Source organism: Saccopteryx leptura, chromosome 7 (genome assembly GCF_036850995.1).
Source record: "Saccopteryx leptura isolate mSacLep1 chromosome 7, mSacLep1_pri_phased_curated, whole genome shotgun sequence".
NCBI classification, from domain to species: domain Eukaryota; kingdom Metazoa; phylum Chordata; class Mammalia; order Chiroptera; family Emballonuridae; genus Saccopteryx; species Saccopteryx leptura.
In genome coordinates this window covers 64,989,733-65,005,091 of record NC_089509.1, presented here as the reverse complement: position 1 = coordinate 65,005,091, position 15,359 = coordinate 64,989,733, and the positions used below count along the sequence as shown (strand labels likewise).

The 15,359-nt window shown below is 38.6% G+C and overlaps 1 protein-coding gene across 1 annotated transcript in view; it reads left to right on the top strand.

Annotated features, from left to right (window-relative positions):
* Positions 1-858: 858 nt before the first annotated feature.
* TTN (titin) overlaps positions 859-15,359 on the top strand; it is a 284,284-nt gene continuing 269,783 nt past the window's right edge. The window contains exons 1-8 of the mRNA XM_066346291.1: positions 859-1,053; positions 3,275-3,378; positions 6,103-6,306; positions 8,147-8,434; positions 8,901-8,986; positions 9,077-9,321; positions 13,894-14,206; positions 14,879-15,031. Coding sequence (XP_066202388.1) covers positions 3,288-3,378; positions 6,103-6,306; positions 8,147-8,434; positions 8,901-8,986; positions 9,077-9,321; positions 13,894-14,206; positions 14,879-15,031 — 1,380 coding nt within the window. The 5' untranslated portion in view covers positions 859-1,053; positions 3,275-3,287. The remainder of the gene's footprint in view (positions 1,054-3,274; positions 3,379-6,102; positions 6,307-8,146; positions 8,435-8,900; positions 8,987-9,076; positions 9,322-13,893; positions 14,207-14,878; positions 15,032-15,359) is intronic.

Here is a 15,359-nt window from a genome sequence, read left to right as displayed (position 1 = left end):
CGATATCATCTTCTAACAACTTTCCATTAGTAACAGAAAACTCCAGAGATTACTACAGCGGCCTTCCTGTGCCCAAGGGGGAAAACAAAAAACAAAAAACCTATGGATAATTTATATGTGGCTGCTCATTAAGAAACAGTGCATGTGTATTTGTAAATATTAATGCCAGAAAAAAATGAAATCTGACAAAAGCGAAATCATTATTCTATAGAGACTAAATCTAAGCAGAGTTCAGATTTGGCCTTTCAACATTAATTCTTGCAGGGCTGTATAAACACTTAGCTCATTAACATCATAACTCCCTCGAAGTGCAGGTGGATTTTGGAGAATGTCGATACAAAGTTTCTTCAGTGCTAAGGTTTACAGCCACTGAGTATTCAAAGGAGGTGAAGTCTTATGCATGAGATAAATTCCCTCATCTGTTGTTGTGATTGACAGGTCCATTTGGTTGGTTTTATGGGGGAAGGGAAGAGAAATGAGGCCTGACTCACAGGGCAGAGCCCTCAGGTTTGGGGCTAATGTATGACTGCCCACAAGTATTCTGTTGTCACAAATTCTCCTCAAACCAGTGTTTTCAGACTTTAACATAGGCAACAAATGCTTCTCTCTAAGCCTCAGCACAGTTATTCTTTAAACATGGTTCTATTTCCTTGGTAAAGCCTCTTCTGGGGTGCTAAATTTAGCACTGTCAATCAGGGAAACAGGTGGTATGTGACACACCAAATAGGTCCCTCTCCCATCATGCCTCCCTAGGAGAGCCAATCACCCAGGGCCCAGCCGCAGCATGTGGGGCTGTCAGCAGATCTGGCAAATATAAGGGCCAGGCCAGACCCTGCCTCTTGAGCAGTCGTGCATTCCCAGCCTCGCCTCGGGTGTAGGGATTGCATAGAAAAGCAAAACTACACAGTCTTGACTGTGTAGTTTTGTTTTTAGGTTTAGAGGCTCACCGATTCATGTCAGAGATGGTCGAACAAACCAACTCTAGATAGGACGTCGTTTCAGAAGCAACCTTGGGCTTAGTCCCACTCTTTTTGGGCACTCTTGAGAAATCAGGTGAGCAACATCTTTCCTTTTTTTTAATGGTCGAGTCCCTTTCTAATTGATTTCCAGTTCCTGCTTATCTTTGTGTGCTAACGCCTATGTGAAGACGTTTGTCTAATTACTCATTGCTGGTGCTGATCCATTATTTGAATCTGCTTATTAAATTCTGTTTAAAAATAACATGAACATTTTTCTTTATGAAGTTGAATGCTTTAGCATATCAGCACAGTCAATGACTCGCGTTACTTAAATGCACCTAATGTTCTAAAATTGTTCAAGTTGAGGTCCAAAATGATGGCCGAAATGTTTGTTTCTTTTATAGACTTCTTTTGTCTGTTGGAAATGTTCAAGGTTATAATACTCAGTGACAAAGTGAGACACACCAAGAATAGCTCTGATAAAATGTGTGTGGTATCAGCTACACCCTGATGACTTTTTAAGGGAATCAACTGCTGAGCTATCGGCTGCAGGACAGTGACAGAACACTTGCCTGCTGTCAGTCAACGCAGGAGAGTTTATTTTGGGCGTCTGACATTTTAGATGCATACCTTCTGCCCTAATTAGACAAAGGCCTCTGAAGAACAAGTACTAAAGCAACAAACTTCACCGAGACAATAGGAAGAAAAGACCAATTTAGGCCATTAATTGCAATAAAGTTAGAAATTTGGGGGAGAAATCTATATAATTGTTTTCTGAACTACTCAGAATCTCATTATGTATTTTAATTGAACTCACAATCAAATTATACGATATGTGGTAAATGCTGATACTAAGAAGGGTAAGAAATAATGTTTTAGAGACTTTGTATTCCTAAGTACACTGTAATTTCTCATCTTCCTGCAATTAAATTAGTAATTGCAAATTACTATAAATGCATAAATAAGGTAAAATAATACAGCTATTTTAAGAAGATGCACTAGTTTGCTAACAGGAAAAGTTATACAAAATGCAATTTATCCTAAATATAATATGCTACAATAAGGAGTTCTTGACAAAAGTTTCACAAAAATTGTTTAGATATTACCTGAATTTTCCAAATATAAAATTTATTGTCTCTGAGACTACTGGCTTGTTTTCTTTTTAACTAAGTTAAAAGTTACAATAAGGCACCAAATTTTTAAAAAAGGTACAGAATTATTACCAGAAAGATTATTGCTCTGTAAACGTGCAGTGAACATAGAATGTTATGAAAAATAGTAATGAAGCAACTGACAATTGAGAACCTGCTTTTGTAAGAGAATAGTGGAATAGTCACATTGAATAATAAAGTATTTATGCATCAGAAAATTTTTCACATAATCTTTCTGAAATTGATAAAGTACTTTCTTCCACTTAACAAAAAGACTTACTGCAACTTTCATATTCATTTTTCTAATTTTGAATATTTATGTTATAAAACATTTTTTACTTCATCTACATTTCACACTAGCCTTTAATTTTTAGAGTTTGTGTTATTGATCCTCATTAACAACTCAAGTTAGTGATTTTCTTTCAGACATATAATAAAATTCAGCCTCCTAACTTAAATTTAAATTTTTCTGAAAATTTACTCCAGTACTAGCAACATTTATGGAGCACGTACAATTTGAAAAAATACTAAGAAATAGAAAGTAGGTTTGCAATTTTATAAGGTTTGTCAAAACTTTTTAAGGGAAGAAATTTTAAGGTTCAAACTAAGGTTCAGTTAGTTTCACTGAGGATTTAAGTAATCACCCAAATTACTTAAAATAAAACTGGCTGAATGTATGTCAACTTTATATAGCTACAGTGTGTGAAAAACATTGGGATTAAAGAAAATTTTTTTACCAATTGTGTTTTAAACATTGAACAGGTGCAAATAGTTGTTTTACACTTCCTCACATCTCTTTCATTATTCTTCACTACTTCCAACCCCCCATTCCCACCCTCTTACTCCAGCTTCCCTTTTATCTCCACTCTGATCCAGATTTCACTTTGATAAACCTGTATTTCCATCGTTGACCACTAGGGTACATTCCCTGCTCTGCTTGCCTACATTTTTTCCCATAGCCTCTTACACTCGCTACTATGTTAAGCTTCGAGTAAACTCAGAGGCTGAGTGTTCAAATTCAAGCCACAAAGGAGTAGTCCCACCCATCAATCACACTAGTCCCACAGATGGTAATAGAGCACGCTGTTTGGAAAATGTGTGTCTCAGTAGTTCCAGAGTAGCCCTTAGCTGTGGCATTCTAATTTACTGTCTCTTCATTTTCAGAGTGCCTGGAAAGATGACGACCCAAGCACCGACGTTTAAGCAGCCGTTACAAAGCATTGTGGTACTGGAGGGTAGTACCGCAACCTTTGAGGCTCATGTTAGTGGTAAGCTCACACATCACCACTTTCCTTGTTTTTTCCGCCTCCTTCCATATCAAACTCAAGGCAGGCTTCCACTTTGTGAAATCGGTCCAACTCTGTGGAAGGATCATTATAAGGAAGAATATACTGAGTGCTGACAAAACGTTACCACATACTGGTTTGAAATGTTTTATTCATATTTATAATTCTACAAAGCAAAATAATTAGCATTGGATTAAAATTGCTGTCAGAATCCAGCTGTTAAGTAGGACCAGATTTGGCCATTCTATTTTTGGGTTCAGCGGCAGAGCCAGACTAGAAGCCAAGAACTCAAGCCTAAGAGGGTCCAGCCACAGAGCTGCTGGGTGGCCAGCCACAACCTGTGGCTGACCAGTGTGTGTGTCTGAACCTTTGTTGTTTTATATAGAAAATTACAATACAGCTGATTTTTCTCAGAAGCAGAACTTTCAGTGGTGAGCTAAGTCCTAATGATTTTATTCTTTTTAAAAAAATGTTTTGAATTTATTGGGGTGACATTGGTTAATAAAAGTATACAGGTTTCAGGTGTACAGTTCTACAACACATCATCTGAATTTGCACTGTGTGTTCCCTGCTCCAAGTCAAGTCTCCCTCCATCACATGCTATCCTCCTCTATCTACCTCCACCTTCCCCACCCCCTTTCCCTCTGCAGTCCCTACACCAGGGGTCCCCAAACTTTTTACACAGGGGGCCAGTTCACTGTCCCTCAGACCGTTGAAGGGCCGGACTATAAAAAAAAAAACTATGACCAAATCCCTATGAACACTGCACATACCTTAAAGTAAAAAAACAAAACAGGAACAAATACAATATTTAAAATAAAGAACAAGTAAATTTAAATCAACAAACTGACCAGTATTTCAATGGGAACTATGCTCCTCTCACTTACCACCAATGAAAGAGGTGCCCCTTCCAGAAGTGCGGCAGGGGCCAGATAAATGGCCTCAGGGGGCCGCATGCGGCCCGCGGGCTGTAGTTTGGGGACCCCTGCTACACTGTTGTCTGTATCTGTAAGTTTTTAAAATTCTTTTATTTTCTATTTTTATTAAGTGATTCTAGTGAGTTAAAGGATTTTCCGATCATTTTGAAATGACAACAAAAAATAATATACGCTACTATGGTCTATATATCAAAGAGAAGCAAATAATGATCATGAAATTTCATTTAAAAGGAAGTTCTTCTGTTTTTGTTTTTCCTTCTTTTTCTTCATAGCTCAGTTTAGGAATAGTTTCATTAAATGCATGATTTATGATAGCATCTTGTGTAAAAATGGGGATGATCTACAAACTATATTGTAAATAATCTCACAATTATTTAATTAGTATTATCTGTTGCAATTTTATAACCGGTCATATAAAATTATATGGGTTTTAATTGAAAATCATGCTTGATATACCTTCATAAGTATATTGTCCCACTTATTTTATGGCTTATAATAAAGACATCAAATAAGATTTCCTTTTTATTTCTCTTTCCATTTTCTATTTTATGTACCAATCTTGTTCATCATTAGGTAACACTTCATTTTGCATTGCACAGATATATTATTCTTCATTTTCTACTGTATATGTATATAGCCACCAAATCAATTCTCCTCATTCAAGATAAACTCTGCCAGGCTCCCAAATAATTCACTTATTTATGTTGTAAGGCTCAGTCCTTTTTTATCTGAGCAGAACACATGTGGCTTCAGTGGGATTTTTGCCTGATTGTCAAGTAGTGGAATTTGGCTTCTTTGTAGCTTCTTATTCCTTCACACTACGTGCTAATAAATTCTTAGAAAAGCACCACTGAAGATACTTTATACCCATGAATTAGTCAAATAAACGATTCCTTTGTCCCTAATGGGAGACTGGCTAATGTAAGGACATTCCTTGGTGATCTTCACCTCCTCGGTGGAAGGTTTGGCCATCAGCCTTGGTGACAAGGCAAAACCACCTGTGCTCTGAATTTGCTGCATGCCTTCTGCCTGCACGGTTTTAACACATTTGAAACACCAAACCACATGTATGTGGTTCTGAGCCCCACAGTTTATGGAGGGCAGGTGAAGAGAAGTTGATTTTTCTACCTGCAACTCCAGCTGTCTGTGTTCTGAAAGACTAGGTGCGGCATTGTCTTATTATGTGAGAACCTGCCTCTCCAGGTGTGGTGTTTTTACTGATTGCACTTTTGAAAGGCAAAAGAGTTTAAGAAGACAGTGCCCTGGTCTAGACAGGAGGGAGACAAGCGGGTCCTTTCGGGCTTGTTCGGCAGAACTTTTAGATCCCTTTGCTGCTTATGCTGTTCACTTATTTTCAAAAACAACAATAGTCATATTTTATTTCATTTTCCATGGCTCTTCACTTTTATAAATTCCTTTCATGACTTTAATGATGTCTATTCAATTGCCCCGGCAGGAGGGCAGGAGACAGAAATTCTCATCCTCTATGTGCCACTGATAAACAAAGGACCTTGGAAAACACATTGCCCCTCCTTAGGCCTCAGTTTCCTCCCTGTAAAATGAAGGAACTGGCTTCACATGAACGCACAGCCTTTCCTACTGGTCTGCAAGTTTACACTTTAATTGTGCGACTGTCTGGTGTTCTGCCGTCAAATAGCGTTGCGCTCTGGATAGCTTTCAGGGCTTAGGACAAGTGCACTTAACAGGCCAGAGCGGAAGACTGCAGTGCCCCGCTCTAACATAAAGGTGACTTGTCTCTGCGCTGCAGGTTTTCCAGTTCCTGAGGTGAGCTGGTTTCGGGATGGCCAGGCAATTTCTACTTCCACTCTGCCCGGCGTGCAGATCTCCTTTAGCGATGGCCGCGCTAGACTGATGATCCCCGCCGTGACTAAAGCCAACAGTGGACGATACTCCCTGAGAGCCACCAATGGATCTGGACAAGCGACTAGTACTGCTGAGCTTCTCGTGACAGGTAGGCTGGAGGGGACCTGCCTGTCCTCTGACCCCTGCACCCCACAGGGCATCTCCAAGACGGGGGTGGGGGAGGGCATCCACAAGAGCTAATGAGCACAAGTACCTGCGTCCCAGCCTCCAGAAGGGCCCACCGGAGACTGAATTGAGAGCAAAGCTGTTTGCCTTGTGGAATTTAATTTTCCTCTCAAAATACAGCACAAATGTAGCTGAGAATCAGTTTCTCTATACACACACTGAATTAAACACTCAAAAGTATATTAAGGAAATATTAACAATTACATTTCTGAGGAAACAGAATGGCTTAGAGCCTTGTTTTTAAACCTACTAAATAAGTAAACACTCCCATGTATAAGACACGCTTTAATTTGGGGGCCCAAAATCTGAAGAAAAAAAAAGTATTACATAAAGTTATTGAACTCAAGCTTTATTCATCATAAAATTCATACAACTCCTCATCACTGTCAGAACTTCCATCCACTTGTCCTCATCTGTGTCTGATGACGAATCACTGTCTTCAACAGTGAGCGTAAAAACAAGCATAAACAAATGGGAAATGCAAGTAAAAATACCTGCAACCACTGTATAAGACGCACCCAGTTTTTAGACCCCAAATTTTTCGTAAAAGGGTGTATCTTATACATGGGGAAATACAGTACATATATCTCTAGGAATTCACTTTTAACAAGCATGATTATAATGCAAATAGACCACAAACCACTCATTAAGAAACACTGCTCTGGGCTATAAAGTTTAATAATCTCCATTTATTTTCCATTTTTAAGAATATTCCACAGTAAACATGCACAGAAAATGACAAATGCTTGTTTATTATTCAAATGCATGATGCAGTTTCCCCAGAAAAGTTGTCACCATGGCCACTGTTATTTTCTCCGTTCTTTACTTCCTGATAAGAATTATTACGCGGAACGTTGCATGACTTGACTCATTACATAACAATATCTTTCGTGAACTGCATAATAGTGTATATGTTTATACAATAAGCTATACTGTTAGCTCTGTTCAAGTAAGTATAGGGCTCTCACTGACCTAAACAGAAGACACATCAGGTAACATCAGGTATGAACTTTAACATGTACCCAGAAAATTCAGAAATGGAAAATGCACAGGGTTGACAGCATCTGCTGTTGTTTATTACTCAAAAACATATCAAAATTTATCCCATTAGCCCTTCACATTTATTCCATAAAATATTTATTTTAACATCATTAACAGCAGTAAAAATCCCCTTTCTGTAGCATAGCTAACATTAAATAATGTCATTATTTGAACATTTGGAATGCAAGTAAATATTTGGGTAATTTGAATAGTGATTAAGTTGGAGACAATTTAGAGTTTTTAAAATTGCATTAAAATATAATGATCCCATGAGTCCCAGGTGCACCCTTCAGACCAACCTTCCAATTGGAATTCATTTTACTGCAACTTACTGACATATGAAGTTTCCTTAACATGTTAATATAGTGTGAGATGTGAGGCTGGAAGTGCCAGATAGAGTCTCTAGAAATGTTATAACAAGATCTAGGCTTTTTCATTACTAAACAAAATGAAACTTTTTTTTTTTCTTTAAATGTGGTGGTCTAGAACTGCTAAACAAAACAAAGCAAATGAAATAAAATATGGTGGCAGGATTGCCTCCTGTCATCTCCTGGCTCCATTCTTGCTGTCATCTGCTGAATAAGCTGGGCTCAAGGACAGCCAAGGATGTTTGGTTTAGCGAATCACTGCCTGGTTTTGGAAGCAGAGCTGTGATTGCTTAAAAATAGCCTTTTGGAAGCACCCAGGCTGGCAGTTTTAATTTCCTTCTCTTCCCCCTGCAGCAGAAACAGCGCCACCCAACTTTGTTCAACGACTGCAGAGCATGACTGTGAGACAAGGAAGCCAAGTGAGACTCCAAGTGAAAGTGACTGGAATCCCTACACCTGTGGTGAAGTTCTACCGGGATGGAGCCGAAATCCAGAGCTCCCATGATTTCCAAATTTCACAAGAAGGCGACCTCTACAGCTTACTGATTACGGAAGCGTACCCGGAAGATTCCGGAACCTATTCAGTAAATGCCACCAATAGCGTTGGAAGAGCTACTTCGACTGCCGAATTGCTGGTTCAAGGCACGTGCTGGAGGCTGAGGAATAGGGAGAAGGGGGGAGGGCTGATTTAGGAAAAAGTGGGGCTTAGGGCCACCCACCTCTCTTCTAAGTCCTGAAATTAAGGCTAGATTTTCAATACCCTTGAAAAGTCTCTGAGATTCTCAGCAGGAGCTCAGATTGGTTGAAGCCATCTATGGTTATTAACTCATTAGAAGCTGGAAAGTACTTCAGTTGTCATCTAGGTTTTCAAGTTATTGGGAAATAATGAAACATTTTAAAATGGTTATAGGTAAATTCTTATCTAATAATGATCATTTTTTATTTTTTAAACCTAATGGACATTCATACAAAAATCCAAAACCTTCTGCATTTACCTCCATTGGGACACCTCAAAAATCTTATTGATTCTGTAGTCAGAATGAACACAATCCCTTTAAAAATGAGACATGGCATCCCCTCCTGACTATGCGTCTTTCCCTTCCTTCAGGTGAAGAAGTAGTACCCGCTAAAAAGACAAAGACAATTATTTCGACTGCTCAGATTTCAGAAACAAGACAAACCCGAATTGAAAAGGTATGTTTCTATTCTGTCGGCGTGCAAGCCTTTCAGACTGTGGTTTCACAACTTCCTCCTCATCCTGGGCTTTGTTCTAATCTTTTACAGAAGATTGAAGCCCACTTTGATGCCAGATCAATTGCAACAGTTGAGATGGTCATAGATGGTGCCACGGGGCAACAGCTGCCACATAAAACACCTCCCAGGATACCTCCTAAGCCGAAGTCAAGGTCTCCCACCCCACCATCCATAGCTGCAAAAGCGCAGTTGGCTCGACAACAGTCCCCATCGCCGATCAGACACTCCCCTTCCCCGGTCAGACCTGTGCGGGCACCGACCCCATCGCCTGTCAGGTAAAACCACTGAAAAGAGATCAAGTCATTATGTATTTTTAAATTAGGTTTCATCCAATAAGAAGAGAAATGGAAGAAAGCAATAAAAATGTAGCATGTGATAAAGAAGAGATAAACAAAAAGGGTACTAAATATGATTTTCACAAATACCCTCACTGTCCACAGGTAAATTGGATAACTTTATAAGCTGTAATTCTAAATTCTTATTTATATACCGTTTAATAAACATCTGCTTCATGGAGCCCCCCCCCCAAAAAAAAATCACGGTGACATGAGAACAACAAGGAATTGGCTGGACACTCCACATTCAGCCAGCCTGGTTGCTACCAATGTGATTTAGGAAAATAATTGTAATAATTAAATAGTCACTACTATATGTTGACCACTATATTAGACATTTGATTGGGACTATATATATATTTTTTTTTTAATTTTTTTTTTTTTTACAGAGACAGAGAGTGAGTCAGAGAGAGGGATAGACAGGGACAGACAGACAGGAACGGAGAGAGATGAGAAGCATCAATCATTAGTTTTTCATTGCACGTTGCAACACCTTAGTTGTTCATTGATTGCTTTCTCATATGTGCCTTGACCGCGGGCCTTCAGCAGACCAAGCAACCCCTTGCTGGAGCCAGCGACCTTGGGTTCAAGCTGGTGACCTCGGGGTCTCGAACCTGGGTCCTCCGCATCCCAGTCCAACGCTCAATCCACTGCGCCACCACCTGGTCAGGCGGGACTCTATGTATATTATCTCACTAAATATTTAAAGCAAACCACTAAGAATTATCACCCCTGCCTGACCTGTGGTGGTGCAGTGGATAAAGCATAGACCTGGAACACTGAGGTTTCAAGGCACCTATGGGAGTTGATGCTTCCTGCTCCTCCCTCCCCTTCTCTCTCTCTCTCTTTCTCCTCTCTCTCTAAAACTGAAAAAAGGAAAAAAAAAAAAAGAATTATTATCCCTAATTTTATAGGTAGGCAACTGAAGCTAAAGAGGTTAAACAACTTGTTTAAGGTTTCAGTTTGTAAATTAAAAAGAATAACAATAAGGATCATCTCAAGGTATGTTGAGGGGATTCAAGATAATTAGGTGAAGGTACCTTGCAAATAGAAAGTAATTATACATTTTTTTGTATGCTTTGAGAATAGGTAAAACCTTCTCAATATTTTTCATATCTTAAGTTATTTTATCTAAAAAAAAATGGATTTCTATGTGTAGTAAAATGGAGGTATTTTAGAATGTCAACATGAATCATCAGGGCTCAGAATTGATATAATCAAGTATAAATTATAGATAGCAGATTTGAAACTTTGGAATTTGGCTTAACATGCTGAGGCTTTTAATATGATAAACTAAAAAATGTACAAGGTTTGAAGGAAACAAAAATGTATTTCTTGATCAATAAGAATGAATGTTTTAAATGTAGAGAAAGCACCCATGCCAATAAAAATTTTAAAAGAAGAATAACAAGCAAAAAAAATACTCAAACTTACTTTGAGGATACTGTAATCAAAGCAGTATGCTATTGGTAAGTGAATAAAAAATACATCAGGGCAGCAGAATAGAGAGGCCAGAAATAGATACAAATGTTCAAGAAATTTAATTTTTAATCCAAGTGACCTTTCAGTTCAGTGAGGTGAGGCTATTTTACTACCCAATAAAGAATGCTGGCCTGATTAGCTATCCATTTGGAAGAAAACATATATTAACCCCTACCTCACACCATTTACAAACTAAATCTTAGCTTGACTAGAGAGCTAAATTAAAAAATAAAAAGCAAAACAATGAGAAGAAAATTTGGGAAAAAATTAGGAGAGCCTTTAAAAATAGATCTACAGATGCAACTAAATAAAAATAAAAATTTATGTATGGCAAAGCAAGGTCATGGTTAACCCAAACAGGCATTCATGAAAACATTTTAAAGGGGCCTCTTCTCCAAGATACTTTATTGTCTCTGCCATAAAAGTGTTATAACAAATATATAATGGCTATAATGTGGACAGTACAAGCCTAGAAACTGCACAACCTGCACAACTGTACCTGCTGATGATGTATATGACTCCATAAAAAAGCAAAGTACAAACAGTAGATATAGGGGAAATGTTTGCAACACTTATGACCAACAAAGAACTAATGAACCAAATGTATTAAAAAGCTTGCACAAATTAATTTTAAAGGATAAAACAAGCAACAGAAATGAGAAAAAAAATGCCAGAAGACAGGCATTTCACACAAAAGGCAATTTAAATGTCTAATAAATATATGAAAAAAATTCTAGATAGTTTCCAATTCTTATTTCATTAGCCATTTTAAAAATTAAAGTTATTCCAAACACTAATATGAAGCCTTGGACAAAAAGCTCAGTTTAAAATATATACTTGGCTAACAAATATAAAAAGTGCTCTGTCTCAGGTTAACTCCAAGTTTGCACAACATGAAATCACAAGACAGGCCAAATAGGATTTGGCGAATATAACAACCTCACCGTATTTTAAATCTAAGCCTAGGGGTCATTTAGAGTCACAGAGCTTCCCTGATTCCACAAAGCATTTAGAGTGTCTTAGCAGTTCTGAAAGTTCATTAATAACAATCCCAATTACTTAGCCCCCTCAAATTTGCTTTCAAATAACTAAGAAATAAAAATATCAGTTTGTAGATAAAAAAAATAATTATCCAAGATAGACTACTTCCTAAATTGCTCCTCATTTAATCTTGATTTTTCTTGTAGAGTAAGGTGAACATATTTTATTGAATAAGGTACACTGAAATCAACTGTGACCAGGTGATTCTTTTTTATTGTAAGAGCAGAAATAAGCACTTTCCTATAATGACTCCAATTACATTGATTTTCACAGTTATGGGCTTACCTGCAACCTGCTGCTAATCATTCACATCATGCTAATCATGTCATTAACTCTTTTTGAATTAAACCTACTTTGCTAGGTACAGGTTGAACAAGGCACAGGTTGAACTCTGAAAGGACATGTCATTTTGCTTTTCTTCAATTGGTGTAGACCCAAATTATTCTAAACTGGTCTTTGTTGTATTTCTAAGGCAATCACTTTCAAATAGAAACACGTTCCCCTAGTTCTCCCTTCACTTGATTACAATTTTGTTTATAAAATGTAAATTGTTTTCACCAATAAAACCTTCTTCAAGAAAATAATTAAACATTTCTGCTTTAAACTGTTAATATTATAATAATGGTATGTTAAGTTAGCTGTAATTTACAGTGGGTATCATCTGTATCTTGAGCTTTAATTAGAATAATTGTTTTATTTATAATCAGTTTAAGTTAAACACCCTATGTAGTACCAGAATATTTTTATAAACATTTTCTTATATGAATTAGTTAAATGCAATGATAAGGTAATACTGCCACCTAGAGGGGAAAATGTCATACACCTTATTGATTAAGAATTAACTTCTGAAAAATTTTGTCTTAAAATAGCTGACCGACGAACCCGTAGAATTGTTGTGACAGAGCAGGAACTGCCTTTTTGTCTATAAATGCCAGGATTTAACATGAAGATTCTTTAACTGATGTATTGCATTTTGGACACAAAAAAAGTAATCAATACTATGTATTTTGGAAGAAGCCACTTTATCAATTTAATTTTTAAAAATCATAGAATCCTTAGGTTTCAGATTAACCAGTTACCACAGTAATTACAAGGATATTTATAAGAATTCCAGAGTACAGTACAATGAGGCTGAGGGTAAACAAATAGAGACAATTTAAAAGAGCAATCCACAACACTTTGACTAGAAGAGCAGTTTCCCCAAAGCATTGCACAGCCTACACACTAAAAAGCTCTGATAGAGCTTCTCCTAGCCTGAAGAGTCAAAAGTCATAGGGCCTGGGGAAGGAGGCTATGGAAGTCTCACAGGAAAATAAAAGTGGTCTAACTTGTTTAGCCTAGCCAAACAAAAGACCTCTGGTTTCACTTTCCTCAGTATAACATGACATTTGAGTCATGACTGAAAAGTGTTATAAATCTAGGATAATTTCTTACCTTGTATTTAAACTGATTTTCTGTTATAGTTTAAAATCACTCTAGCTTTCCTCTTTGTCCTCTCTGGTGTGACATTTATGTCTTTATCCTGATTTATTATTGTGACTTTTTATATGAGGGGTATTAATGCATTTTGATTATAGAAACCTTTCTTTGTTCAGCATGTATTTTATAGCCCCCATTCCCCAGAATTGGGAGTACTGAGAAAGAGTTATGTTTGCTATATTTACCATAGCCTTTCTTTGATTGTATTTTAAGAAAGCACCTTCTGCTGTTCTCACTTTTTAAAATGTGAGACGGTGAAGCAGGGCACAAAATTCTTTAGCTTAGAATTAAGTGATTACCAAGTCACAACGAGTTAAGAGGAAGGCTTACTGAGATTTAAAACAAATTATGTTCAAGTCCATTACTTGCCTCTGAGTGGGTTATTGAGGCACACATTATAAAAACTGCATTAAATTAAATACTTCCAGATGTTCCTTACATTATTCAAATACAGTGATCCAGAGAGGAGTTTCCTGTCTGGGGTGTTTGACCTTTGCCATTTGGTTTCAGGTCTGTGTCTCCGGCGGGGAGAATCTCCACATCCACATCCCCCATCCGATCTGTTAAGTCTCCACTGCTCATGCGTAAGACAGCCACTGTGGCCCAAGGCCCCGAAGTGCCTCCCCCTTGGAAGCAAGAGGGCTATGTGGCCTCCTCTGAGTCTGAGATGAGAGAAACTATGGTGACCAGTGCCACTCAGGTCAGGACAGAAGAGAGATGGGAAGGGAGATATGGGATCCAGGAGCAAACGACCATCAGCGGAGCTGCGGACGCAGCTGCCCGTGTGTCGGCCAGCGTGACCTTCGCAGCTGGTGCTACAGAGGTACTTACTGCGTGGCCCGTCTTGTCCTTTTTCTTCCTCTCGTGTTTTGCTTCTCCGACCAGAATACTGTCCTGAAACTCAATCTGTACAGGTGGTGCATCTAAGCATGAAGGTATACAGAAACCAAAGACCAAATGTGGCTTTGCTTTGCGAAAGCATTTTTAATTCGGACAAAGGCTCTATTCTGTGAGGCTGACAAAATAGAGGTTTCAGTAACCTATGTCACATTTCTCTTGGCAATGATAAATGCTTAGGCGCATGTATATTTTATTCTAGGTAGCTCAGTTTCCTTGGTGCTTTTGTATTTTCTGTGGAGCATGCCATTTTAAAAAGCAACATGGCACTGGCTGGTTAACTCAATGGATCAGCCAGGCATATGGACATCCTGGGTTCGATTTCCCGTCAGGGCACACAGAAAGAAGAAGCAACCATCTGCTTCTCTTCCCCTCCCTCTCCACCTTCTCCCATCTTCCTCTCTTTCAGCCAGTGGCTTGATTGATTCCAGCATCAGCCCTGGGTGCTGAGGATAGCTTAGTTGATTCAAGCATCAGTCCCAGATAGGGGTTGAGGGATGGATCTCAGTAGGGGGACGTTTGGGAGTCTGTCTCACTATCTACCCTCCGATCACTTAAAAAAAAAAAAAAGTAAAGTACTTGGTCATTTCCAATCCAGGCAAAACAAGAAACTGACAAAAGTGCAGCTGTTGCGACTGTTGTTGCTGCTGTTGATATGGCCAGAGTGAGAGAACCAGTCATCAGCGCTGTAGAGCAGACTACTCAAAGGACAAGCACGACTGCTACGCACATCCTACCTGCTCACGACCAGGTAGGCATGAGGCCAGCCAGGCTGAGCTCTCCCCACAGAGAGCCTGTGACCAGTCAATGCTCCAGTCCTTCTGAGGATAGCATTCAGCCCAACATGGCCCAGACTTTTAGGACTTTCTTAGCAAGAGGTAGTCTGAGATACCAAAGGTGTGCAAGATATAAGTACCCTAAGTACCTGGTCTATGTCAGGCAGGTAGGCAGGCAAGAGTTAACTATCAGAACATCAATACAAGAGGTCAGACAGGTATTCTAAGTATCAAAGTGCTCCTGGGTCAAGACAGGCAAAGGGTGGCCTGGAAAGGTAGCTAAACAAGGCAGGCAGGTACCTG